Consider the following 26,740-nt stretch of genomic DNA (forward strand, 5'->3'; position numbering starts at 1 on the left):
ACTAATGGGTGTTTTTAATACACTGTTGACTGGGCAGCTTCTCCCAGAGGCCTGCCAGCTCCTTTGTTCTCTGTCTTCTGGGGAGTGGGAGCTGCTTCCCAGATGAACATATGATATATGCCACCCAGTGTCTGAAGGCCAGCTCTGGAGGCTAGTATGCTAATTACCAAGGGCCCTGAAAGGATGTGCAGCCACTTAAAGCCTTGAGTCTGACTAATGCTTTGTGTATGAAGAAAGGTTTACATTGGAGAGGTGCATGGGTGAGGGTAGGGAGGTGATTGATCTATAATCCACTCTCAGAATTTATAATTCTGTGGTGGCCTCTCTATATACCCTTAAGGTACAAAACAAAAGCGATCTGTAGATGATTTAAAATAATAAATATTAAAATATCTAAGGAAATCTTGTAAGGAGAAGATGATTAGATAATTAAATGGAAAGCTATGTTAATAGCCACATTCATCTCTCTTTTGAGCTAAAATATGCCTTAAGTAGAATCCTTGCCAGATGCTGTTTTTATAAAGTTATGAAATCTGCAGTCTGATAAACACACTCTTCTACCAAAATCCAGCAGTGATGGACATGAAGTCAGATTATTTGACTCCCACACTGGTCTGTGTTCATCCTGTTAAATCACTGGGCTCCTTCAGCCTCAGTTTCCATTTTATATAAAGGGAAGAGGTCTGGTTTGGTCGTTGGCTCAGGAGCCCTGCTGGCCTCCCGGTTGCGTCCTAAGTACCCAGTGCCGGGCAGTTTTCCCTCTCTCATTGCACATTGTTGGCTAGTCTGTAAGTGTATAAGAATAACTGCTGATAATCTAATTTGCTTTCCAACTTCTATTTCACTGACCGTTTCCTTGGTGAAACTAGAGAGCTCCCCTCGACCCCACCTCCCAAGGAACATTTTCTGCTGTCATTTGTATTGACAACTAAGAGCTATCAAGGGAAATCTTTGTCTTGGTCATATGACCCCACTATCGTCCATCATTCATCATATTAAAAGTCTAATTGTATAAACAGCCATGAAAATGGAGCTGTTCTGAGTAAAGCAAAATGACATGAATGCAATTGTGTATGAACACAGGTGAAAGTGTACACTGTGATTCAGCCAAATTCTACCAGAATAAGTGATGCTGTTACAAGAAAAAGTGAAATGCACTTCATATACCATTCTTTCCATTTCTGTAACACGTGCTTAACATTTGAGAATCTCTAAATCAGACACTTTCTTTGTAAGTGGATAAACAAGTCTTGGTTCTAGCTATTTGCATTCTTCATGTAGGTTATAAAACTACTGCATTTTAATTTTGCATGTAGTGATTGAGATCGGTTTTTGGAATGAGATCGATGATAGAAATTTTGACCCTGGAGTCAACAAAGACTTGTGCAACTTAAGCTTTAGCAGTGCGTTTTGACATGAATGTTTTTGTTTGAAGATGAAGAAACAGAGATAGATAGATACTTTAAAGAATAAAGAAATTTTGACCCTGGAGTCAACGAAGACTTGTGCAACTTAAGCTTTAGCAGTGCGTTTTGACATGAATGTTTTTGTTTGAAGATGAAGAAACAGAGATAGATAGATACTTTAAAGAATAATCCTAGGTTTCTTTCTGAGCAGCAGAATCCTTCCTTGACTACATAAAACTTACTTTTTCTTAAGCAGTGGTCTTCAGATTCAGTTTGCAGAGCAGCTACTTGCAGCCCTTGTAATAGTGCTAATTCCTGTCCCACCCCTACTGGGTTTGGATGGAGGCCCTGTTATCTGAAGTTTTAACCAGCTTTCTTCACCCCAGTGTGATTTAGATGCCACACTTTGGCAGACACATTCCAAAGTCAGTGTGGTGTGCAGCTCAGGGAGTGGGCTGGTGTTTTATGAAGGATACTGGTCTAACGAATCAAGCCTGGGGAAGGGAATCAAAATGTTATTTATACTTTTGCTACTAACTCATTTACTGGAATTGCCTAACTTTCCACTGTTTCTCTACCTGAGTAGAGAGTTGTTATGGGAATGATAACAATTATAAAGTTCTCATGGCATTGGCAGGGAATTATTATCAAGCTTTATTTAGTGGGCAGACTCAAGGATTAGCAAATATTCTCACCAAAACTTCTATACTAAACTTAACAGGAAGACATTTTTGGGAGGAGTGGTGTACACTGGTTGAAAGGGGAACTGAATCTAACCCTGGCTCCCAATAAATGTACCTGAAGCAAAGCCATATCCTTGTACATTGTGGGCAGATCCCAAGTCAGTGGAACTGAAGGGCTTGTCTGGTTCTTCTTTTGCCGGGAACTGGCTAACTTCTATCTATCGAAGGAGCAAACATTTAATAGAAATGAAGCATTCACTGTAAGACCTACTAAAATCAACAAAGGAAGTTTATACCTTATCATGTTATTGTTTTCTGGTAGAAAAATGGCAGAAGAATTTGAGATTGAGGTTATCTTTATGTCCTTTGGGACAGATGGCAGCTTTTAGAAATGTTGTCTGTTTTCCTTCACTCGAACTGCCGTCGGGAGCAAAGCATGACATATACAGTTGCTATCTTAGTTTTATGTGTTTTTAGTTTCTTCACTTTGATTTTTAGTTTTATTTTTGTTTATTTAAAAGGGTCGTTTCTATATCATATTTCCAAAGGTACAGCTAAGGGCAGGTTCTTTTCTCTAGGAGGGCTTACACAGCCAACACAAATTTATCACGTATTAGTTAAGAAAACAAGTTTCTCCACCCTTCAAATGGGGGGCTTCAAGGGCAATTGCAGATTGTTGAGCCCTGGCCAAGAACCTCTCTTGCTGACAGTGGGAAGCGGGTATTGCTCCCGCAGCCTGTGTCCCCTGGGAGTGGTTGTCTATCTTGTCTGGTCAGGGAATGGGCACATTCATTCATCGGGCCTCATGGTGGTCGAGCAGCACACCTAGGCTGTAGGCGGGAACAGTGGGCACCTCAGACCCTCCAGTCCTCTCACACTTACCAAATTCAGGCTTAGCATTTGTACCTACATCCAATGTATTTTAAGTTGCTTCATTCTGGTAACATTAGACCTACATGAGTCAACTAATTTCAGGGTTAGCCGTAACCAAATAGACAGTTTCATCAAAAGATCACATTTATATGAGTGGTTTAGGCCCCTCCAAGGGAATTTTCCTGGGAACCTGCTCTAGTGCAGTTTTTCATTATCTTGGCATTTTAGGAAGACAGACAAATAAAATAGCCTTATTTTTTATATGAAAATTTAAATACATGTATTTTTCTTTGGGAGGAAGTATGACTCAGTGCCATCTGCATGGATGTGAAAATGGTTTGGGCTGATAACCAATGCCGGATCAAAACCTTTCTTTCCATATATATTCTGACTTGGTTTTGTTATCTGGTAATCTTGTGGGATTATTTTATTTTAGGAACCATTAGAGCACTTACATTGATTCTCAAAAATGATAATATAACATTCTCAGAATTGTTCACTATTCTAAAACTTAAATGAGAAATGGTGTGTTCTTTATTTTTGACAACTGTACTGTGGTCTTCCTGAGCTCTCACCTACTTCCAGGGAGCAATATTTTAGTTATTTCTGATGCACACTCCTGCTGTGATGAATGGTTTGTTCAGGATGTTGTTCTCGCCCGGGCCCAGTTCAGATCTCCCTTTTTGGGTTGCTCAGTCCCTGACCTGTGAGGGTCACTGAGCCCCGTAGTGCTCCTGGGTGCTTTGGTGTTCTCTGTGGAAGTGCCTGTGCCAGTCGCTGCTGCCTCTGGTTGGCAGTGGCATTCAGGCCCACCTTGTTTAGGTGAGGTGTCTGTGCTGTCCTGGCCTTGCTGCCCCACGTTGCCTCTTGCTGGGGCTGTAAACCCCACTGCTTCCCTGCTACATGCTCCATCCAGCCTTTGGCCCTTTGCAAGGGTCAGTCAGCTTCATTGTAGGCCACTGTCCCCAGGACATGCAGAAACTTTTGAGTTCTTTACAGGCTTCCCATCCTGGGAAAGAACAACCCAGGAAAAATAGAGTGTGTGCTTCAGTCTGCCCCTCACCTGCTCCTAGCTTTACTGTGCTCACTGCTGGTTCTCTGTGAGCATGCTGGCATCCGCATGAGGCTGGGAGTAGGCCTCAGGGTCTCTGTGTGCCAAAGCTGTGTGTAAACCCACCCTCCCATCCTCTGTGTCCCCTCCTTCACCCACCTGACCTCACCCTCTCAGAGGGTGGATGGTCCTGGGAGGATGGGGTCCACAGCTCTTACCTTCCATCTCTGCCGTCTCTTTACTCTTCTCCTCCCCACTTCTCCTCACGTCTGCTTGCAGCAACACGGGAACAGCTCTGAGCTTCTCTAGCCATTACTTCTTTGAGGGGAACAAATCTGTGTCTTAGCCATCCCAGGAGAGAGGGACTTGAGAGATTTCTAGAGTTGGTTCTTGATGTGCAAAGGAAGGTAAGTTTCTCTCCAGATTTTGCTCTTTCAGGGTAGAATTTGTATTCTACCTTGGATGTCAGAATGCAGATATTAATGAGTGGGTTTTTATGTTCCTTATCTTCCACTCTACTCCAACAGTGTATAGATCTGATTAGGAAACAGCTCCTATTCACAGGTGAAAATGCAAAAGAAAAAGCACATTACCATGTTTTCAAGTATATAGTAGCTACCCTTGATTAAGTACTTTATATCCATCCCCTCTTCCACACACCCTTCTGTGGGTAGTGGTTATTATCATCCCCTTTAGCAAGTAATGTGGTTGAAGCTTTGTGAGTTGACATAACTTGACAAAGATAATATACTAGAAATATTGTAGTAATGGTGCCATATTTTTTTTTCCAAGCATGTAATAAAAGGAAATCCTTTGAAATCTTAGCAGGAAGATTTAAATGAGGGTTAAGGAAGTTTTTTAAATGAATGCTGGCCGCCTCTTGGGCTGCCCATCACACTTTGATTGATTGGACCATTTGGTGTCTCTGCTTGTATTTGCAAACACAAGGACTCTGGCGGAATTCTTGGTGGTTTCTCTGTATGTTTTAGAATTCCACTGTAATGTCAATAGTAAGATATAGCAGTAGAATTGCTGACAATTCAGGAACAAAAAATACTTGTATGAGTGACAGAAAGTTGTAATGTTATTTTTTAAATGTAGATTGCTGATCTGCCATAAAACGTTAGTTAACAAGGGTATCAGTGTAGATCTGACCTGTTGTGTTTTCTGCTTTACAATCTCAAAGGCAAATTTGTAAAGCTGTGAAAAGCAAATCAAGATACTCTGGCTCAGTTCTGATTTAGCCACTTTCTATGACTTAGTGGCTTGTAGAGGCCCATTTTCTTATTCTGCAAAATGGAGCTATTGGCACATGACTCTGGGGCTTGTTAGGAGTGGGTGGGGGGAGTTAAATGAGACTGCATGAAGTATGTAGCTTTGTGTTGGCACATAGTTAGGCTCAGAAATCATTTTTATTCCCTGAGATAAATCTTTTGTATTTTAATTTCTGAGAGAAATTGCATAAAGTAGTGGAGTAGTAGAGTGCACTAGGATCTTTTTAAATGAATGAACATCTTGCAGTGGCTGAGCATTGTAGCTTCTCAGTGCTTTTATCATATGATTATAGCAGATTGGCCTGAACCTGTCCTGTCACCAAAACACATCCTTGAAAAGCACTTGAAAAATTACAGCTTTTGTTGAAGAAAAATTGGAGCTAAGCTTACTTGATTTTTGTCAGTGAGGTTTAGTTTAGTTGGATCGTGTACACACCATCTTTGCATTAAAAGGAAACTTCTTTTTTTCTGGTATGTTTCCTCATAAGAAGAACAACCGAACAGGCTACTGCGCTCAGGTAGTGATTAGCTCTTTATTTTCTGAACAATGCGGCAAATATTTATGTTTGAATTAAAGGATTTGACACAGGATACACTTTGCTCTGATGACATTATTGTTTTTCTCTGTTGAGTAACTTTCCGTTGACTATATATGTATGAAGTGTTACACAAAAGAGAACAATATAAAAACCTATTAAGTAGAGGAAAGGCAGTTTGGAGGGTCTCAGCTACTAGACAAAGGTGTAAGAATTGAAATGGAATCCTCTCTGCCTTAGGGCAGGATAAATCATGCAATCAGCGAGGCAGCAGGAAAGCTGTCCAGAGCCAGTTACTCAGTGGCTTGAGCCACCTCCAGCCAAGTGTGCAGAGCCTCTGTGTGGAGCATCTGATGGCAGAGATGGCAGTTTTTAAGCTACCTCTGATTTTAGCTCCCTTGTTATCCATGTATTATGTTGTTTTGAGTGCTGTGAATTTCCAGAACATCAGCACACCTAAATTCAAATGTCAGTAAAAGCAATACATTTCTGTCATGCAGAAAAGCCTTTATTACTTTCTCTATATAAATCCATGGGTTGGGAGGCATGGTGAGAGTTGGAGGGGAAAGGAGTCTGTAGGAGCTCTTAAAAATGACTAAGTCATTATGGCCCTGACTTTCAAAGGGACTGACATCCTAATAGGAAATTCAAGTCAATTCTTGCTTAGACCGTTTGCAATAAACCTCCCATTTTCTTTCTTTTCACTCTCACTGCTATTCATTTTACACAATTTAAATCTTCACAGCATCTTGGCACAGATAGAGTCAGATCTGAGTACTTACCTGTCTCTTCCACCTTGTTCCTGTGTAATTCTGAGCAAGTTATTTAGCATTTCTTAGCCTCACATTTCTCATCTGTAAAATGAAGATATTCATAATAGCACTTTGACATCCAAAGAGGAATGTCACCCCTGTATCTGCCCTAAAATATCACCAGGGTGTGTGATCTCATTCAACTCAGACTTCTATATATGAAATGAATCAAATAACTGTTAAAAATATAAATGGACCCTACTTTGGCCAAGGAAGGTGGTCGTTATCTACTGGAAATTTGTTAATGCTCCTTGCTGGGTCCAAATATCTATGAGTACTTTGTCAGTGAACATGAACAAATTGCTGAGACCCACCCTGGGGCCCCATCAGCTTACATACAGACTTGCTAGCTTTTGGTTGGCAATTAGTGATCATTCTGAACCAATCACACATGGGTATTGCTGGGTTCAGGCAACATGAATCTTATATGTGTACACAGTTCACCTCTCTCATTAGTAAGAGTATTGCAAAAATTATGTGTGAAAAATTAAGAATGTCAGAAAAATTAGCAAATCAGGCAAGTAAAAAGAAGTAAACTGCTAAGTTTCAAGAAATGGTATTCACCTTTTATTAGTAGAAACTAAGTTTCTAACTAACACTACTAAAAAACTACTCAATACATATTTAACAAATGATGGCATAAAGTAGTATTAAATTATTAACTTGTCCACAGTGGCTACATACTTTAGTCCAGCCTTGACACTCCCTCTACCAGAGGGATATGGGGAAGATTAAATGGGATAATACACATTGAGAGCATATTTCTAAAACATAGAAAGAGCTCAAGAGCTGTACATATTTAGCATAATGATGGTGAGATTTTCTTTGTTTACATCACCTCACTTGCTAGTAAATGACCTCCAAGCTACTCAGCCTAACATCTAAGCTGGACTAACTTTTCCAGTAATACTTTCTAGTGTTTCCCAACAGTACTATTCACTGGCCCCATGTCAGAGCCCTTGCTTTTCCCCACCTTACCTCTGTTTATGTCAGTTCTCCACTTTGACTACCATTCCCTCCTCATCTCATCCATCTATCAGAATCTACCTTTTCCTTGAAACCTCTTTGATAGTCTTACCCTCTCCTCAAACTGGGTGTGTGGTATTTTATTCTTTTTGTATCTGCCTTGCAATTATTACTTTCTGAATTAGTGACTCTTGTCCAGTTCAACAGACAATTGCTTTGCAACAGAATGTTCAAGAAATTATTCCAGGTACTTGGAATAAGAAAACATACTAGAGTATGCTTTCCCCTCGAGGAACTCATCGTGTAGGTTAGTAGTGACAGACATCTGTGTTGCTGGCTTTAAAACACTAAGGTAGGAAATCATAAGTGTACAGAAAAATAACCTTCTTAGGTCAAGAGGAAGGACTCTTCTAGGACCTTGGGTACAAATGTTGAGGATTCAGAAGGATTCTCACTGAAGAGATGTTTAAGCTGGAGAGCCCAGGGGACAAGAATTTACCTGGTGAAGATGGAGACCAGGATATCCCAGGCTAGAAATGAAGCAATGTGGGAGGTGCACCTGGGGAGAAAGTCTGAGACCCAATGGCCTGGCATTCAAGGCCAAGTTGAGGCTGTGCCTGAATGTTGGCCAGAGTTTGATAGAATAGGGATCACAGGTGTCAAAACTTTCAAACCTGCCCATTCCTGGGCTTAAGCCCACCTGCATCAGGAACACTCGAATGGGGCCCTGGAGCCTCCATTGTATTGAGCTCACTGCACAAGTCCCCTGTTCTCTAGGCTGTGGGGTGGGGGTGGCATGATCACATTCGCCTTTGGAAGTGGAACTCAGGCAGCTGTCTGGAGAAGGCACTAAGGGAGAGGCTGTGGCAGTGGCCCAGGCAAGGTGTGGCCCAGGCAAGGTGTGAACTGTGACAGTGGCAGAGAGAAAAAAGGGTGGGAACAGTTCAGAAGGAGAAGTGACAGGCTTTAGTGAGAGATCCGTGTGAAGGCTGAAGAGAAGGAAGAGCATATAAAGAAGCCTGGTGGTGAACCAAGCTAACACAGAGGGCAGGAGCGGGAGGGGCTTGTGGAATGCAGCGGAGAAGATGCGGCGACTGAGGGCCTCTGGCTCTTGCTTTCTTGACAACGGAGCCTGTGGCTCTGCACACAGCATATACATGGTGGTCTGCTGAATGAGAATATTCAGTGTGGAACTGGAGATACGGGCCTGGAACTGAGAGAAGAGGGCTGAGATGGAGACGCAGATTGTGGAAGAAGCTGCATAACATGAAAGTTGAAACTTCAGGAACAGATAAGATCACCCAGGAAAGAGGCAGAGAGAGAAAAGACAGCCTGCAGGAAACTTGTGTTTTCAGAGGGTCCAAGGATGAGGACCCAGAAAAGAGAATTGTGAAACAACAATCTCAGGTTCAGCTGGCAGGCAGAGCAGATTGGGACTGAGAAAAGACTGTTGGGACAGAGGAGACAGTGTGGTCAGCGGCCAGTTTTCAAAGCTAAACTCAAATGGCACTGGATGAGCTACAGCACTGTATGGCATGCCTTGAGGGTGAATACGGACTGCCATTTTTCAGAAAAACATACAGTGACGAGATGAAGATTGCAACTGCTTTTTCTCTTACTCTTTAAATAATAGAAAAGATTTGGGCATTTTGAAGCACTGGTGATCCTATGTGATTGGTGATTCTAAACATTGGTAACCAAAAGTGGATATCCTCTGTCAGCATTTCCTGCTGTGAGCTCATCTCCATCATCTCAGGGAATGTGCTGCTTGCTGAATGTAAGATGGAGTGTTGTTGAGGGGCCTCCTAGAATAATAATATTGCCTCTCTCAAGGAATGATACAAAAAAATAGCTGGTTTGTTTATTTTGAACTTTTTGAGGAACCTCCATATACTTTCCACAATGGTTGAACTTATTTACATTCCTACCAGCAGTGTAGGAGGGTGGGGGGGACTTGGTGAAGGTGGGGAGCCTAGTAAACATAATGTTCTTCATCTAATTGTAGATTAATGATAACAAAAAAAATAGCTGGTTATTTAGAGAATAAAGAGAACTGGGTTCTCCCTTTTGGAGCCTGGAAACACCTCACTGTTTTCCTAACACGTTTGTGTCCACAACCCTTAGAACACACAGAAGAGCCCAACCTGGTACACATCTCATCCACGTTTGTAAAAAATACTTAATTTTACTAGTGGGACATTTGGATGTTAAACTTTTTTTCTTATTCTTCCTATTGTATTCTCTTCTAGTTCATTAAAAAAGAAAATAAATGAGAAGAAATACTGGTTGAGACTCATATGAGTGGAGTTGTCATGGTGCAGCTTGGCCAGGACTGTATGGCTTCATCCTGGCCCCGGGGAGACTTAGACTGCCACGGATGCATGCATGTCATAGGGGAGGGCTAGGAAGGTTTACTTAACCTCACCTGTGAGTAGGGCTGATTGTACCTGCCTACCTCTTAGGTTGTGTGCACATCCAATGGGTCCCTTTACGAAAGAGCTTTCTTTTTGTAAAAATGCTGCACAGGTGAAAGGTTATGTTACTGCCAAAACTTTAATTCTTGGCAAAGTATTCAATGAATTATTTTTCTTAACTGTATTTTTGTGATTCTCACATTGCAATTCAAAATGCTCAATCCCAGTCATAAAATTTTTGATTGGTTTGTAAAATTAAAAAAAAAATTGTTTGGCTGTTTTTTTTAAGGATGCTCTCAACTTCAGTCATCCAGTGCTTTACGATCGTTGTGCTTAATGCTCTGTTAATGCGGCTCTTAACCTTTATAAAATTGATCAGCAGAAGCTAAACATTGTTTTGAAAGGGTGTCAGTCTTGTTTGTATTTAAATACTAATATTAGAGTTATTAAGAGTTTTCTTAGCAACCATCCTGTAAGTCAAGCAGAGAGAAAACCTGTTGTCCCAAAGGCAACAAAGAGGTGTTATCAAGGCCTGAAATCCTTGGAGGCTGTCAGCAGTAGCTCATCTGGTATGGCTCTTGACTAATTTGCAAATAAATACATTTATACTAAGTACTCGTGTGAATTAGTGCCAATTAATCCACATATATCCCTAGTTCTCATGCGGGCTCTCATGTTTACTACTCAAAACCTGCACTTTAGATCTTGTGCTTGTGGCTTTTGTTGTCGTAAGTTATTTGCAAAGGCCTTTTCTTGCTTTTAGACTCTGTGTTGAGAGATAAGGGCATGGTTTGTGTTGGCAAAGAGTGAGGGCTCCAAGTCTCCCTTGGCCCCAGAGCCTGTCATTCCTGTGTACGTGTTCCACTGGAGGGAACTGTCCCAGAAGCAATATTTGCATAGGGAATTTTCCCCAGCCTCCTCTTAACTCTGATCAGATAAAAGAAAAATTGAGCTACAAAATCCAAATAACCGTTTCCTCCTCCTTCCAGTGTGAACTGCACTACCAAGAGGCATGAAGAGAGAAATGGTCTTTCTGTGTATTCCTTGACATTAATCTTCATATTAAGGGGTCAACAGAATGTTTCCTTTTAGATGACTATGTATTTCAGACATGGTACTTCCTGTGGTGAGCACAAATTCTCAGAAGTCCAGGATAAGTTAAGTTTTTGTCCCCACGTGGTACATGTGAACCACTGACTAAAATGCATTCTTGGAACCATAATTTTTCAGTATTTCCAAGAAAATGTCATTTATGCATTGGAAAAGAGCACACTCCTTTCTTCGTCATCAGGGTGCTGAGGTTAACAGTCCACCAAAGTTTTGAGAATGTCTCTGTTGCACGGATTGAGATAGATGGCTGAGTTACTTTTGGGAAGTCCCTTACATTGCTGTGTTTCTAATTCTCACTCAGAAAACTGAAGTGTAATGCTAGGCAACAAGATTGAGGTCTTCAAAGATGTGACAAGAAATGTAGCATTGCTGTTGGGGATAAAGTTGGAAAGCATATCCCAAATATGCTTTTATGTTAATCTCTTCCTCCTTTTGTTCTATTTATATGTACTAAGAATTATGCCTAAATCTCAAAAAATAGCATTAACTCTCAATCCTGAAATTGCTTTTCATTGTCTTGAATGTACTATGTTACAGAATAAAAAGGTAAGAAAAAGAAATGGCTTAATGTCAGAACCCTGTTGTTTTAAAAACAAAAAACATGACTTTAGGAGGCAAAAATATTCCAAAATTTAATTTTCTTCATTTTCATTAAAACTGAAACTTTAAAGAACAAACATTCAAATAAAGCATAAATTAAGTCCCAGGGTATGACTGGTACCTTTATGTGAGGTAAACTGTCCCATGTTGTCATATCATCAAATTGTCCTGCAAGAAAATCACTCCCCCATTGTAAGATGAGGAAAGACATGTTATTTAAATTAGTTAATCGGAATTCCTTTCTTCTACAGCCCATTGCATTTGTAAGTGAAATTTACAATGTTATTCTATATTTTACTTTTTCCTTTGCATTCTTGCCTCTCATTTTTCAGAGAGAACATTAGTGGTTTTCTTTATTCTTAAGTTTCCTCCTAATCAGTAACAGTAGCAGCAGGGGACCCCCTTTGAACAAGCATGAATGGACCTTTTTGAAAATAGAAGAAAAGCTTCTGCACACTTCCGCTGTTCCTACCTTGCCTTTAGATGCTCAGTGGTTGGAGTTTTCCTATATATCTGGAGAATTTAATAGAATTTCCCTCCCCTCTTTTGTCATAAATAGTTATGAAAGAAGTAGTTATATAAGTATGTGTAGTCAAGTTGTGCCATTTTTGATCACCTGGGGAAGAATTGTCCATCCATTAGTTGTTGCAGAACCCATACTGTGTGCACAGAATTTTAGATGGGCTCCATGGTGAGCACCATACAGTAGGCATAAAGGGCATACAAAAGCAAAAGGTACATGAAATGATATTTTAAAAAATACAAAGTAGAGAGCATAGTATTTAAAAGTATATAAAACAGTGGAAACCAAACCCATAAGTACAGTGCATGACCTCACTGTCAGCGAGATTGGCACGTTTTTGCCTGCTTTTGATGGAAAGAGTGAAAAGAATAAATGGTAGGTAGGGCAGATGCAACTTACTCTACGTAGAAGTCATCCATGATTGCTCCTTCTCCCTCATCTCGCTCCCCACCCCCCATTCAGTTCATTGGCGCGTCGTGTCCATTTTTTCTAAAAATAATCAAATCCTCTGTGTTTCTTCAGCTCATGGCCACATCCCTGGTCTGAGCCATTGTCATCTCTAGCCAAGACATTACCAACAGTCACCTAACACCCTCCCTGCTTCCTCTCTTCCTTTTCTTAAGTATATTCTTCACGAAGAAGCCAAAAGAACTGAAAACATACATTAAATCATGCAGTTCACAATTTTAAATCCCTTCCCAGTGGTCTTAGCTAAAATCTGAACTTCCAGTGGTCTGTGCTGTCTCCTGGTTTGTCTCACATCACTCTCACCTGCCACCATGGCTCCTTCCCGATCCTCAGGTCTCAGCCCATATACCACTTCTTCAGAGAGACACCAGCCCGGGTCCCCTCCCTAAAATGACCCCCTCCAGCTTTCTGACCTTTATTTATCATGACCTTTAATTCCATCTTATTTTTTAAAAGTTAGTATAGTTATTATTACTGTTGTTATTAGTTAATAGTAGTCGTTGTTCATTGGCTATCTCCCCAACTAGTGTGTATATTTCATGAATTCAGGGGCTTATCTGTCTTGTTCACAGGGACAACCCAAGTGCTCAATAAATATTTGTTAAAGTGAAAGAGCAAACTGTTCAAAGAGGAAAATAATCAAATCATTGTGCTTCGTGTTGAATGTCAGTGTGAAGTCACAGATTGAGAGGAAGCTAGAGAAGTCAAGGAAGACGTTCAGTGATGAGTAGAAAGTTCAGACTTGATAAGTGATCCATAGGCCAAAGCATGGACTTGTTATATTTTTTGAGACCGATTGTTTTAGCAGACATGCGCATGCTGGCTTATATTAAGCAGAGGCTGGAATCAAGAGCTGTGTGTTAGGAGGTTATTGCACCAGCACAGAAAGGGTGACAAGGATCTGGATGGGGAGAGGCCATGGAAATATGAGAAAAAACCACAGTTTAGAATTTTGTGCTAACAGTACACTGAAAAGTCCAAATATAAAATATTGTTCTTTCTTTACTATAGGACACTAAACTACCAACCAAAAACCATACCGTCTAAAAAAAAGGTTGCTCCGAGATTAAAACTTGAATCCTTCATCTGTGTCAACTCCGCTTTGGGTGAAGCACAATACTAACATGATAATGTGAGATGGGTTTAGGTGAAGAGAATTGAGATCAAACTTTTCCACTGCCATTGACTTAATAAATGAAATAATATACATAAAAAGTGCCCAGGGCTATTAAACTTTTCATCCAAATAATAAAAAAATACCAATATTTGTATTTTGTGAGTCTACCTAAAATTTTTTCCTGCCAAATTGGTACTGAAAGAAAGTGACCTGAAACTGTTTTCTTATGATGCTACATTTGTTTGTTTTTTTTAACATTCTTTTTTTTTTTTTTTAGCCCTTGAACAAGAGGAGGAAAACAGTGACAAACACATACCTGTGACAGAAGCAGAAGGTGCTTCAGACTCTCAGGTACAATAAATTGTGTGACAGTCCCTCATCCCACCCTCCTGTGCTGAGAGTGGTGAGATAGTGGTGTTTGCAAATGACACAGGTTTTGCCTTTTATGTTCTGTAAATAGTGATATTACTAGAAACAAAGAACTTATTTTTGATACAGGTTCATTTCACAAGAAGGGCCCTAAATTGCTAGTCACATTGGTAATTTGATTCATGAGGGAGGGACAGATAGGGAGACATGCTCCACTTCCCAGGGAAATCAAGAGAAGTAAATGAAGAACCAGGAGAAACCACTCTTAGGGCACATCACCTGCTGGGGTCTGCTGGGAGAATCTGCGAGCTGACAGTACAGCAGCCAGCCAGGGCTTGGCCAGGCAGGGGGAATGCCTCAGCTGCCAAAGCTTCTGTGCCAGGCCCCCGTATGTAATCCGCCACATGGGAATGCTTTTGGTAGCAACTTACCTCCAAATACGACTGCAGCATAAAAACTTTGGACACCCTAGTGCTATTAACTGTTAACTTGGTGTAAAGTCTGAGCATTTAAAGATTCTTAGTTTGGTTGACCCATTCCACTTCACCTGTAAAGTTCTAAATCTGTTGATTCTGGTGAAAATAATCACATTAGCTTTTTTAGTCAAGATTACATAGGTTGTAATGTTTCAATAAATTTATATAAGGAATTGTTTGGGATTGTTTTGCTATGGTAATATTGAAAATGCTGCAGTTCCCTGAAATTACATTTCAGGCTTCTAAGCAAACCTGGGCAAGGATCCCCCAACTTAGTGTATTTGACATTTCCTCCAAGATTTCTTAAATAATTAATTATTAGTAGGACACATGTCTTTAAACATAAATTGTTATTTTTCATTTGTTTTGAATTTTTCTGTGGGCAAAACTCTTTTTGAGGGCAATTTTGTTCCTGTATATCTCAAAAAGATCCACAGACCTTACTTCAGCAACAATGATATAACAGTGATACAGGATATACAGAAAAATGAAACAATGAAACCGGTAAATCAATAATTAGATCAGAACAGAGTCTACTTAGGTTTGAAAGGCAACAGCTAAGTTCACTGAGAGGCATAATTATGAGTGTTAAGGCCTAGGCTGTGTAGGAAGGAAGGCAGCTGTCACCTCCTCCGATGTGTCTCAGAAGGCTTAATGTACCTCAGGAGAGGCACCAGTTTTATTTGTTTGATTCTGCCGGTGCATCTATACAAATGCTCTGATAAAATCATTGGTAGTTCAAGTTGTATGAACTTAAAGAAAACTTCCAGAATTTTTCCATCAGCTACCTAGGCAGCATTAAAAATAAGTGCACGTGTGTGCTCATGGGTATATAAATGGATGCAATTTACACAAAAATCTATTAATTTGAAGTTTGATGGATGTACATGTAATTGTTTGGGCACCTATATGCCATGCTCTCTGGTATTTCACATTATTTTAATCTTCACTCCAGAGTATATTTTAACAAGTTAAGTAGAAATTATTTTCTCATTCCTTCCCTTAAGTCATGAAATATGTCTCTATGGGATAAATGTACCTAGGCTGTAAAAAACTGGGTATATAAAGGGTTAAGATGGCCACTAACCACAGAGAGACTGATCTTGTGCACACCTTTCCTACCTGCCAGAAAACTCCTGTTCTTCTCTCATATGTTGCCTCCCTTCTTCCTTTTCTCACTAAAACTATCATTCTTGCCTCAGACACTCTGTGTTTAATGCAGTGATGTGTGGGTGGAGTGAAGAAAGCAGGTACACTTGCATGTGCATCCTAGCCCTTCTTCCTCATAGCTGGTGCCTTTAGGCAAGTTTTTTAGCACCTAAACCTGTAAGTTCCTGTAGGGTAGCATTTGTGTCTTTCTCATCAGAGTGCCCCTGATGTGCTAGGCAGTGACTAGCATGCTTGGTTTCCATGTCTGTAAAGTGGAGATTCTGTGAAGCTATCAAGAGGTTGAAATGAAGCAACATTAAAAATGCCTGCAATCCCGGCCCATGGAAAACTTTGAGTAAATGTCAGGCAGCAGGCATGAGGTGTAAGCGTGCCCTTTTGTGTCTTCCAGGGCCAGACTGCCTAGGCTCTTTCCCTGGCTCTGCCACAGTGACCGTGCGCATGCTACTCTACTGTCCTGGGGCCTATATTTCTTTCTGTAATAGTATTGAGAATTAACACTTGGACAGCACTTCATATATGCTAGGCACTCTTAAGCTCTTTGTTTTTATTAACGTAGTTAAGCCTCACAACAAACTCTTTGAGGTAGACAGTATAATTACCACCCCTTTAGAGATGAGCTGCTAAGTGGTTGGGCCAGGAATCAAACCGAAGCAGTCTGGCTCTGACATCCTTGCTTTTAACAACCATACTAACATCTGTAAGATGGGGATAGTTGTTAGTTTGGCTTAAGATTAAATTAATACATGTGAAATAATTAAAACAGTAGGGCCTGGCACATAGTAAGTACTCAAAAAAGTTAGCCTGTCTGAGTTATTATCATTATCATGGACATCTATTACAGTGCTTTTTGGTTTGAATATTTAGGGCATGTAGCATGGCTGGGCTGCAGTATTACTCTCTGTCTACCATTATGGTATCTTCATACACATAAACGTGCTAGGCCCTTCACTTTTTTAAAAAAATTAAGCTGTCCTTGATATACAATCTTATGAAGGTTTCACATGAGCAACACTGTGGTTACTACATTCACCCACATTTTCAAGTTCCCCCCACATACCAAATTGCAGTCACTGTCCAGCAGCAAAGTAAGATTCTATAGAGTCACTACTTGTCTTCTCTGTGCTATACTGCCTTCCCTGTGCTCCCACTACATTATGTGTGCTGATCATAATTCCCCTTAACCCCATTCTCCCTCCCTCCTCACCTGCCCTCCCCATCCACTTTCCGTTTGGTAACGGCTAGTCCCTTCTTGGAGTCTATGAGTGTGTAGCTGTTCTGTTCCTTCAGTTTACATCGTTGTTATACTTCACAAATGAGTGAAATCATTTGGTACTTGTCTCTCTCCACCTGGCTTATTTCATAATAATGAGAGCATTATACCCTCTAATGCCAACCATCCTATTGCAAATGGTAAGATTTATATTATTTTTATGGCTGAATAATACTCCATTGTGTATATATACCATATATTCTTTATCCATTCATCTATTGATGGACACTTAGGTTGCTTCCATATCTTCCATATCTTGGCTATTTAAATAGTGCTGCAGTAAACATAGGGGTGCATATGTTTTTTTGAATCTGTGATCCTGTTTTCTTAGGATAAATTCCTAGGAGTGGAATTCCTGGGTCAAATGGTATTTCTATTTTTAGTTTTTTGAGGAACCACCTTATTGCCTTCAACAATGGTTGAACTAATTTACATTCCAACCAGCACTATAGGAGGGTTCCCCTTTCTCCACATCCTTGCCAGCATTTTTCATTTGTCTTTTGGATGTTGGCCATGCTAACTGGCATGAGGTAATACCTCATTGTGATTTTAATTTGCATTTCCCTGATATTAACGATGTGGAGCATCTTTTCATGTGCCTGTTGGCCATCTGAATTTCTTCTTTGGGGAAGTATCTGTTCAGATCCTCTGCCCATTTTTTAAACAGGTTATTTGCTTTTTGGGTGTTGAAGCTTATGAACTCTTTATATATTTTGGATGTTAACCCCTTATTGGATATGTCGTTTACAAATATATTCTCCCATACAGTAGGATACCTTTTTGTTCTGCTGATGGTGTCCTTTGCTATACAGAAGTTTTTAGTTTAACGTAGTCCCATTTGTTCATTTTTGCTTTTGTTTCCCTTCCCTGAGGAGATGTATTCAGGAAAAAGATGCTCATGTTTATATTCATGAGATTTTTGTTTATGTTTTCTTCTATGAGTTTTATGGTTTCATGAGTTACATTCAGGGCTTTGATCCATTTTGAGTTTACTTTCATATATAGAGTTAGACAGTAATCCAGTTTCATTCTCTTACACGTAGCTGTCCAGTTTTGCCAATACCAGTTGTTGAAGAGGCTATCATTTCCCCATTGTATATCCATGGCTCCCTTATTGTATATTAATTGGCCATATGTGTGGGTTTATATCTGGACTCTCTATTCTATTCCATTGATCTATGAGTCTGTTCTTGTGCCAGTACCAAATTGTCTTGATTACTATGACTTTGTAGTAGAGCTTGAAGTCGGGGAACATAATGCCCCCAGCTTTATTCTTTCTTCTCAGGATTGCTTCGACTATTCAGGGTCTTTTGTGGTTCCATATGAATTTTAAAACTATTTGTTCCAGTTCAGTGAAGAATGCTGTTGGTATTTTGATAGGGATTGCACTGAATCTGTAGATTGCTTTAGGAAGGATGGCCATTTTGACAATATTAATTCTTCCTATCCATCAGCATGGGATGTATTCTCATTTATTGGTTTCTTCTTTAATTTCTCTCATGAGTGTCTTGTAGTTTTCAGGGTATAGGTCTTTCACCTCCTTTGTTAGGTTTATTCCTAGGTATTTTATTCTTTCTGGTGCAATTGTAAATGAAATTGTCCTGATTTCTCTTTCTGCTAATTCATCGTTAGTATATAGGAATGCAACAGATTTCTGTGTATTGATTTTGTATCCTGTAACTTTGTTGAATTCAGGTATTAGTTCTAGTAGTTTTGGAGTGGATTCTTTAGGGTTTTTATGTACAATATTATGTCATCTGCAAACAGTGACAATTTAACTTCTTCCTTACCAATGTGGATGCCTTTTGTTTCTTTGTGTTGTCTGATTGCTGTTGCTTGGACATCCAGTATTATGTTGAATAAAAGTAGGGAGAGTGGGCATCCTTGTCTTGTTCCCAATCTTAGAGGAAAGCCTTCAGCTTTTTGCTGCTAAGTATGATATTGGCTGTGGGTTTGTCATATATCTCCTTTATTATTTTGAGGTACTTGCCCTCTATACCCATTTTGTTGGGAGTTTTTATTATGCATGGATGTTGAATTTTGTCAAATGCTTTTTCAGCGTCTATGGAAAGGATCATGTGATTTTTGTCCTTCCTTTTGTTGATGTAGTGTGTATGATGTTGATGGATTTTTGAGTATTGTACAATTCTTGCATCCCTGGATTAAATCCCACTTGATCATGATGTATGATCTTTTGATGTATTTTTGAATTCGGTTTGCTAATATTTTGTTGAGTATTTTTGCATCGATGTCCATCAGGGGTGTTGGTCTGTAATTTTTTAGGGGGGGTATCTTTGTTTGGTTTTGATATTAGAGTGATGCTGGTTTCATAGAATAGCTTTAGAAGTATTCCCTCCTCTTCTACTTTTTGGAAAACTTTAAGGAGGATGGGTATTAGATCTTAAAATTCAGTGGTAAAGCCAACTGGCCTCGGGCTTTTGTTCTTAAGTACTTTTTTGGTTACCAATTCAATTTCTTTGCTAGTAATTTTTCTGTTCAGATTTTCTGTTTCTGTTTCTTCATGGGTCAGTCTTGGCAGGTTGTATTTTTCTAGAAAGTTGTCCATTTCTTCCAGTTTATCCAATTTGTTAGCATATAATTTTTCATAGTATTCTCTAATAATTCTTTGTATTTCTGTGGTGTCCATAGTGGTTTTTCCTTTCTCATTTCTGATTCTGTTTATGTGTGTAGACTCTCTTTTTTCTTGATAAGTCTGTCTAGGGTTTAATCTATTTTATTTATTTTCACAAAGAACCAGCTGCTGGTTTCATTAATTCTTTGTGTTGTTTTATTCTTCTCAATTTTATTTATTCTCTAATCTTAAGTATGTCCCTCCTTCTACTGACTTTGGGCCTCATTTGTTCTTCTTTTTCTAGTTTCATTAATTGTGAGTTTAGACTGTTTATTTGGGATTGTTTTTCTTTTCTGAGATAAGCCTGTATTAAAATATACTTTCCTCTTAGAACTACCTTCACTGCATCCTACAAAAGTTGGGTGTTGAACTGCTGTTTTCATTTGCTCCATATATTGCTTCATCTCTGTTTTTATTTGGTCATTGATCCATTGATTATTTAGGAACATGTTGTTAAACCTCCACGTGTTTATGGGCTTTTTCATTTTCTTTGCTGAATTTTTTTCTAGTTTCATACCTTTGTGATCTGAGAAGTTGGTTGGTACAATTTCAATCCTTCTGAATTTACTGAGGCTCTTTTTATGACCTAGTATATGATCTATTCTGAAAAATGTTCCATGTGTACTTCAGAAGAATGTGTATCCTGCTGCTTTCGGGTAGAGTGTCCTGTAGATGTCTGTTAGGTCCATGTGTTCTAACATTTTCTTCAGTGCCTCTGTCTCCTTACTTATTTTCTGTCTGGTTGATCTGTCCTTTGTAATGAGTGATATGTTGAAGTCTCCTAAAATGAATGTGTTGCATTCTATTTCCCCCTTTAATTCTGTTAGTATTTGTTTCATATATTTGGGTGCTCCTATGTTGGATGCATAGTATTTATAATGGTTATATCCTCTTGTTGGACTGACCCCTTTATCATTATCTAATGTCCTTCTTTGTCTCTTGTTACTTTCTGTGTTTTGAAGTCTATTTTGTCCACTACAAGTACTGCAACTCCTGTTTTTTTCTCCCTATTAGTTGCATGAAATATCTTTTTCCATTCCTTCACTTTAAAAGTATATGTCTTTGGGTTTGAAGTGAGTCTCTTATAGACAGTATAGATGGGTCTTATTTTTTTATCCATTCAGTGACTCTGTGTCTTTTGATTGGTGCAGACAATTTACATTTAGGGTAATTATCAGTAGGTATGTACTTATTGCCATTGCAGGCTTTAGCTTCATGGTACCAAACATTCAAGGGCAGCTTCTTTACAATTGAAGTTAACTTGCTTATTATGCTATTACAAACACAATCTAAAGTTTCTTTTTTTTTCCTCCCTTCTTTTTCTTCCTCCTCCACTCTTTACATGTTAGGTATCATGTTCTGTACTCTTTGTGTATCCTGTGACTGACTTTTGGGATAGCTGATATAATTTTGCATTTGCTTAGTAATTAATTTGTATACTTCCTTTACTGTGGTTTTAGTTTCTCTGGTGATAGCTGTTTAGCCTTAGGAGCACTTCCATCTAGAATAGTCCCTGTAGAAGTGGTTTGTGGGAGGTAAATTTCATTAATTTTTGCTTATCTGGAAATTGTTTAATCCCTGCTTCAAATTTAAATGATAATCTTGCTGGGTAGAGTAGTCTTGGTTAGAGGCCCTTCTGTTTCATTGCATTAAATATATCTTGCTACTCCCTTTTGGCCTGTAAGGTTTCTGTTGAGAAGTCTGATGAGAGCCTGATTGGTTTTCCTTTGTATGTTATCTTTTTGTCTCTCTGGTTGCTGTTAATACTCTGTTCTTGTCCTTAATCTTTTCCATTTTAATTATTATATGTCTTGGTGTTTTCTTCCTTGGGTCGCTTGTGTTGGGAGATTTGTGTACTTCCATGGCCTGAGAGAATATCTCCTTCCCCAGACTGGGGAAGTTTTCAGCAATTATTTTCTCAAACAGACTGTCCTTTTTCTCTCTCTTCTTCTTCTGGTACCCCTGTAATGTGAATATTGTTCTGTTTGGATTGGTCACACAGTTCTCTTAGTATTCTTTCATTCCTAGAGCTCCCTTTTTCTCTCTCTGCCTTAGCTTCTTTGTGTTCCTGTACTTTAATTTATATCCCATTTACCATCTTCTCTACCTCTTCTAATCTACTTTTAAATCCCTCCATTGTATGTTTCATTTCAGCTGGTGTATATGTTAAACTTTCTATCTTTTTCTTGAATTCCTCCCTGAGGTCTTGAATATTTTTCTGTAGCTCTGTGAGCATGTTTATGATTTTGAAATCTTTCTCAGGAAAATTGGCAATTTCAGTTTCACTGAGCCCTCTTGCCAGTGTTTGAGGGATATTGGATTGAGCAAGGTTCTTTTGCCTTTTCATGTTCCTAATGAATAATATGGAATAATAACTCTGTGTAGGTGGCACCCTCTAGTGCCCAGAAACTCTACTCTCTGGAACTGCCCTGCACCTGGGGCATGGTGGAAGTCACAGGTGCATGGCCCTGGTGCCTCTTAGGAGGAAAGAGCCCTTTCCTGCTTCCCGGTCAAAGTGCCTGCCTCCACTGCCAGCACCAATTGGGCTGAGTGCACAGGGGGCACCTTCTGCATAATGTCCCTGTAGCTGCTTTAGGCATCGCTACTCTCTGGCTGGCCTGGCGTGATAGTGGGGGCAGCAGATTTGCGAGCTGGTACCAGCTGGGAGGAAGGAGCAGCAGGCTGTGTTTTGCAGTGAGGGTCTCATGGCTGTGTTGCCAGCCAGGGCAATGGAGCAGGTGAAGCTGCTGAAAGTTCCCAACCTGCTGGGTTGAGTGTGCCAGGATGATTTTGTCTACCTGTCCTTTCTCCTGAGCAGCAAGCTCTGTGCAATCCTTGCCCCTTTAGCAGCCCTCTCACTTTTGGGAAGTCTTTCAAAGCTCCCACTTTTCTTTTGTCCCAGAGTGGCCTGTTGTGGATACCTGTTCTCCACAAGTGGCTGAAATCTCAGTCTCTCCAAGTATTCCACCTGTCTTTTCTTTCTAACCCATCTAATTTCCAAAGCACCATATAATGTGGGTTTGTGCTCCAGAAGTAGATCTCCAGGAGTTGGTATTTAGCAGTCCTGTGTCTCTGCTCCCTCCCTTCTCTGCTTCTCTTCCTCCTGCCTGTGAGCTGGGATTAGGGGATGGCTTGGGTTCCCCTGGATCATGGCTTTGCTACTTTACCCTTTTCCCTGGGGTCTTCTCTTTTCCCCAGAAGTAAGCCATCTATTGCAGTCTTCTTTCTGGTCATTCTTTCAGGATTAGTCATATTTGCTGTATTTTCATGAATATGTGGTTTTGGGAGGAGATTTCTGCCTCACTTCTCATGCCACCAACTTTATTCTCCACCCCCACACCCCGTCTGGGCCCTTTACTTTTTATAACTCTTTATGTAGGACTAAAGGATTAAAGAGTCTTTGTCAAAATGCACTGTGTCTTTGCCAGGTTCTAATGAGATATTCACAAGTAATTTATGATATGTTGAACTTTGGAAATTCTTGCTTTGGTCCAAATGGCCATTGACCACTGGATGCAGTAATATTTTTCAGGGTCTCCTATCCCCCATTTGTATCAATCACTTAATACTAAGTGATATTAACAATTATATACAGTAATTGCCAAATATTTGATGATTAACTTATCAATAGCTGAAGTGTGTTTTCTTATTTAATATACTGAAAAATGCTCTTATTTAAGGCTGTGATAGCTGTCATACAAAACAGATGATCTTTTAAATCCTTTATGCTGGATTTATTAGAATTTGCTTATGCTCTTTTCTCTATTTTTGTCAGCTTTGATGCCCTGCTTAGCTACAGTATGGTCAATAATATATTACAGATATGAGTTGTATTTTCATGTCAAAACAAGATAAAATATTGGTATCCTTCCCTATTCTAGTCCGCAAATTTAAGGAATCAAATATATGAAATGAATGAACCACTTACTTCATCAACTATGTAAATGTATGATACTGTATTTTTAGCTTCAGCAGAGGAAATAATTATACAAGTATAATAGATTAAGAAGGTATTTGAGGGAAATAGCAGTTATAAATTCTATGTCCCTGTGGGTACTACCTCCTTCCCTGCTCCCAGCATGCTCTGGAAGGAGCCAGTATCACGTGGTGTTTGTATAGGATGAGTCTGTCCAACAATGTGGTGTTTTAACACATATAATCCCACAAAGGGGGACCAGAGAAATGAACATCATCAAACTTGCATTGCCTCCCCTGCACAGTGAGGGGCTAGGAGTCGTTGAATGGTTTCACAGGCTCTGTGATGCCCCAGCATGGTGTCTGAGGCCTGTCTTAAGTCAAGCCCGGGGCATAGTAGCCTCACACATTCCATCATTTGCACTTTTCACTGTGGATGCTTCTTTGTTCTTTCCACAGTTATCAAAGGGCTTTTTTCTATCCCTCACAGAAAGACATTTTTTATAGTTTTCTTTCTCTCTAAAGAATTGGAAAAATTTAATACTTACCACCTGTTGTTGATATCATTATTATTACTATTATATTTAGTGTGAATTTCTTCTGAATTTTCCTGGACATCATTCTTAATATTTCTTGTTTGGGAAATAGGTACATATATTGAGTAATATATCATCAACGTTTTATTCTGTCATTTGGATTTTCTGTTTAAAGTAGCAAAAAAAAAAACCTAATTTCTGAATTTCTATTCAAGATTCAGTTGTTATAGAAATTATTTCTGTAGTAGTCAGTAAGAATTTATTTGAATACCCTGAGTTTGTATTGAATAGTATTCCATTATTGCGAAAGTGCTTTCTTGAAAGGTGTACTCTTTCACCCTGGTTTCCCTTGCCCTGATAGCCATTCTTACATGATGTTATTTCTGTTTTAGAAAAAGTGGTTTTTAAACTTAAAATAATGCAGAAAATGTTCTTAAATGTAAAACTGTGGTTTCACCTTTTGTCATAAAGGTTGTTCGTTTATCATCCTTGTAAGCTATTATTCCTAAGGGAGTCTTATCCAAATTTCATTTTAGCACTGAAACAATAGACCCAACATTTTCTATGACTCCATTTATAAAGGAAACAGACTTTTCACTTACATTCATAGCTTCTCTCAAATAATGCAAAACATATGCATAGCTCTAATTTGATATTACAGAGATTTTTATTTTCAAAGCAGATCTTGAAATAAGGCTCTTAAATAACTTCTGATGGCTGTACATCAATCGTTTATTTTTTTTTCTGGCATAACAGTGTGAGATAAACTGTTTATAATTAATCTCACATAGATAAATTAAGTAGTCCAAGAATGTGAAAGTCTACATCAAGGGCTGTTAGTTATCTTGCTTCTCCTGCCATAACAAAACTCCCAAAATATATTAATAAATCCTTGGAGTTTTGAATTAAGTTACTAAATTATGGGTCTGTGAGAGAGATCCCGAGAGAACATCTGGTTTAGCCTGGTGCTTCCAAAGAGGACTACCTGGGAAATGTGGGCATATCCCTGGGCTGGAATTCTCTAGGGGATGAAGAAGCATTCAGAAGCCTCCATAAAAGCTTTTTTGATAGTCATCATATAAGGCATCCTATAGAATTGATCATCTTGTGAAAATGCATCTAGAAATTATGCAGAAACTAGAAAATCAAAACAGCAATATTCCTTTTCAAATTATAAGATAATTTAATTATAAATGTGAAATAATTAAGTTGCTCTGCAACCCATTTTTGAAAGTAATAGTGTTTTGTGTTTATAGTACATCATTTTGCACTCAAGTATCTGGTTCCAATAAAAACATATCTCCACATGAAATAAAAGTCTATATTTAGGATCCTAAGCATATGATATTGAGAATGTTTAGAGTTCCTTAAAAAGTCATGTTCATGTAGACTTTTTAAAAAAGTGTCAAGTTCTCTTAAATTTGCTCAGTTCCATCCTTTTATTACTAATGATATTTATTATCAGTTGTATTTTAAAATGGGATGCACAGACAGAAGGAAAAACTTTCCAAATTGGAGTCTGTGGGAACTTAGCTCAGTTCTTTTTTTGCCTGGGTTGGTGAGAAGAGGTTACAGGCTCCATCCCACGTGCCAAATTAGTTAGCTCTGAGGTGCTTTTCTCCTTTGTACCATCCCTTCCTGGCCCCAGTCCTACACACGCCCCCTGTTATACAGGGCGATGCACTGGTGAGCAGAGAGAAATGAGCACTAATCCATCACACGACTGAATCAGCAACCATGGAGCAGGCCCTGAGGTGGCACAGTCAGGAGCATCCTCTCTCCACTGGCAGGACACTGTCTGAAGCAGTGAGCAGTGAGAGGATGAAATGCATGGAGAGAGAAGAAATCCTAGATGATCAACATAAATGAGTATTTTCAGTAACAGAAACTTACTCCTTTAAGTATCAAAACATTTAAAGAATGTTAATCATTTGTATGTAGATAGAAATTCCCCAGAAAGTTTCCTTTCCTTCTTAGTTTAAAGGATACTTAACACCATCAATCCTTTTACCATCTCTAGTATTGATTAAAAGAGCATCTTCAAGATCAGCCCATTCATTTAGCATTATCTCAGGTTATGGGCTTACTAAAATCCTGACAAACAGTAATGTGCTCTAAGGAGGATGGATAGGAAAAAGGATCTAAAAATACAATCAAGTGGGCTCTTAGTAAAGCTTGAGTCTTATTCTACTCCCTTGTCCAGTTTCCTCTTCTCTTAGGTCAGGAGTTGACAAACACAGTCTGCTCCCTGTTCTTATAAACAAAGTGTTACTGGAACACATCTGTGCTCATTCATGTACAAGTTGTATCTTGCTGCTTTTACACTTGAACTGCAGAACTGGATAGCTGCACCTGAGACAGCATTGCCCACTCTGCCTAGAATAGTTACACTCCGGCCCTTCACAAAAAAAGGCTGCCAGCCCTGACACTGAAATGACTGTTACATGCCTTCCTTTCTCATACCTCCAGCATCTTCCCCTTACAGCCTTCACTCTAAGCTAATAACTGGATATTTTTTCTGGGAAATAGAAGCATTCAG

At 39.3% G+C, this 26,740-nt stretch overlaps 1 protein-coding gene across 3 annotated transcripts in view; it reads left to right on the forward strand.

Moving 5' to 3' along the window:
* Nucleotides 1–26,740, forward strand: part of RAPGEF5 (Rap guanine nucleotide exchange factor 5) — a 220,878-nt gene that overhangs the window by 101,255 nt on the left and 92,883 nt on the right. For all 3 annotated transcript variants that reach the window (XM_037022017.2, XM_037022027.2, XM_073238710.1), the window contains exon 8: nt 14,111–14,184. In XM_037022017.2, coding sequence (XP_036877912.2) covers nt 14,111–14,184 — 74 coding nt within the window. The remainder of the gene's footprint in view (nt 1–14,110; nt 14,185–26,740) is intronic.

This window comes from Manis javanica, chromosome 6 (genome assembly GCF_040802235.1).
Source record: "Manis javanica isolate MJ-LG chromosome 6, MJ_LKY, whole genome shotgun sequence".
In the NCBI taxonomy this organism is placed as follows: domain Eukaryota; kingdom Metazoa; phylum Chordata; class Mammalia; order Pholidota; family Manidae; genus Manis; species Manis javanica.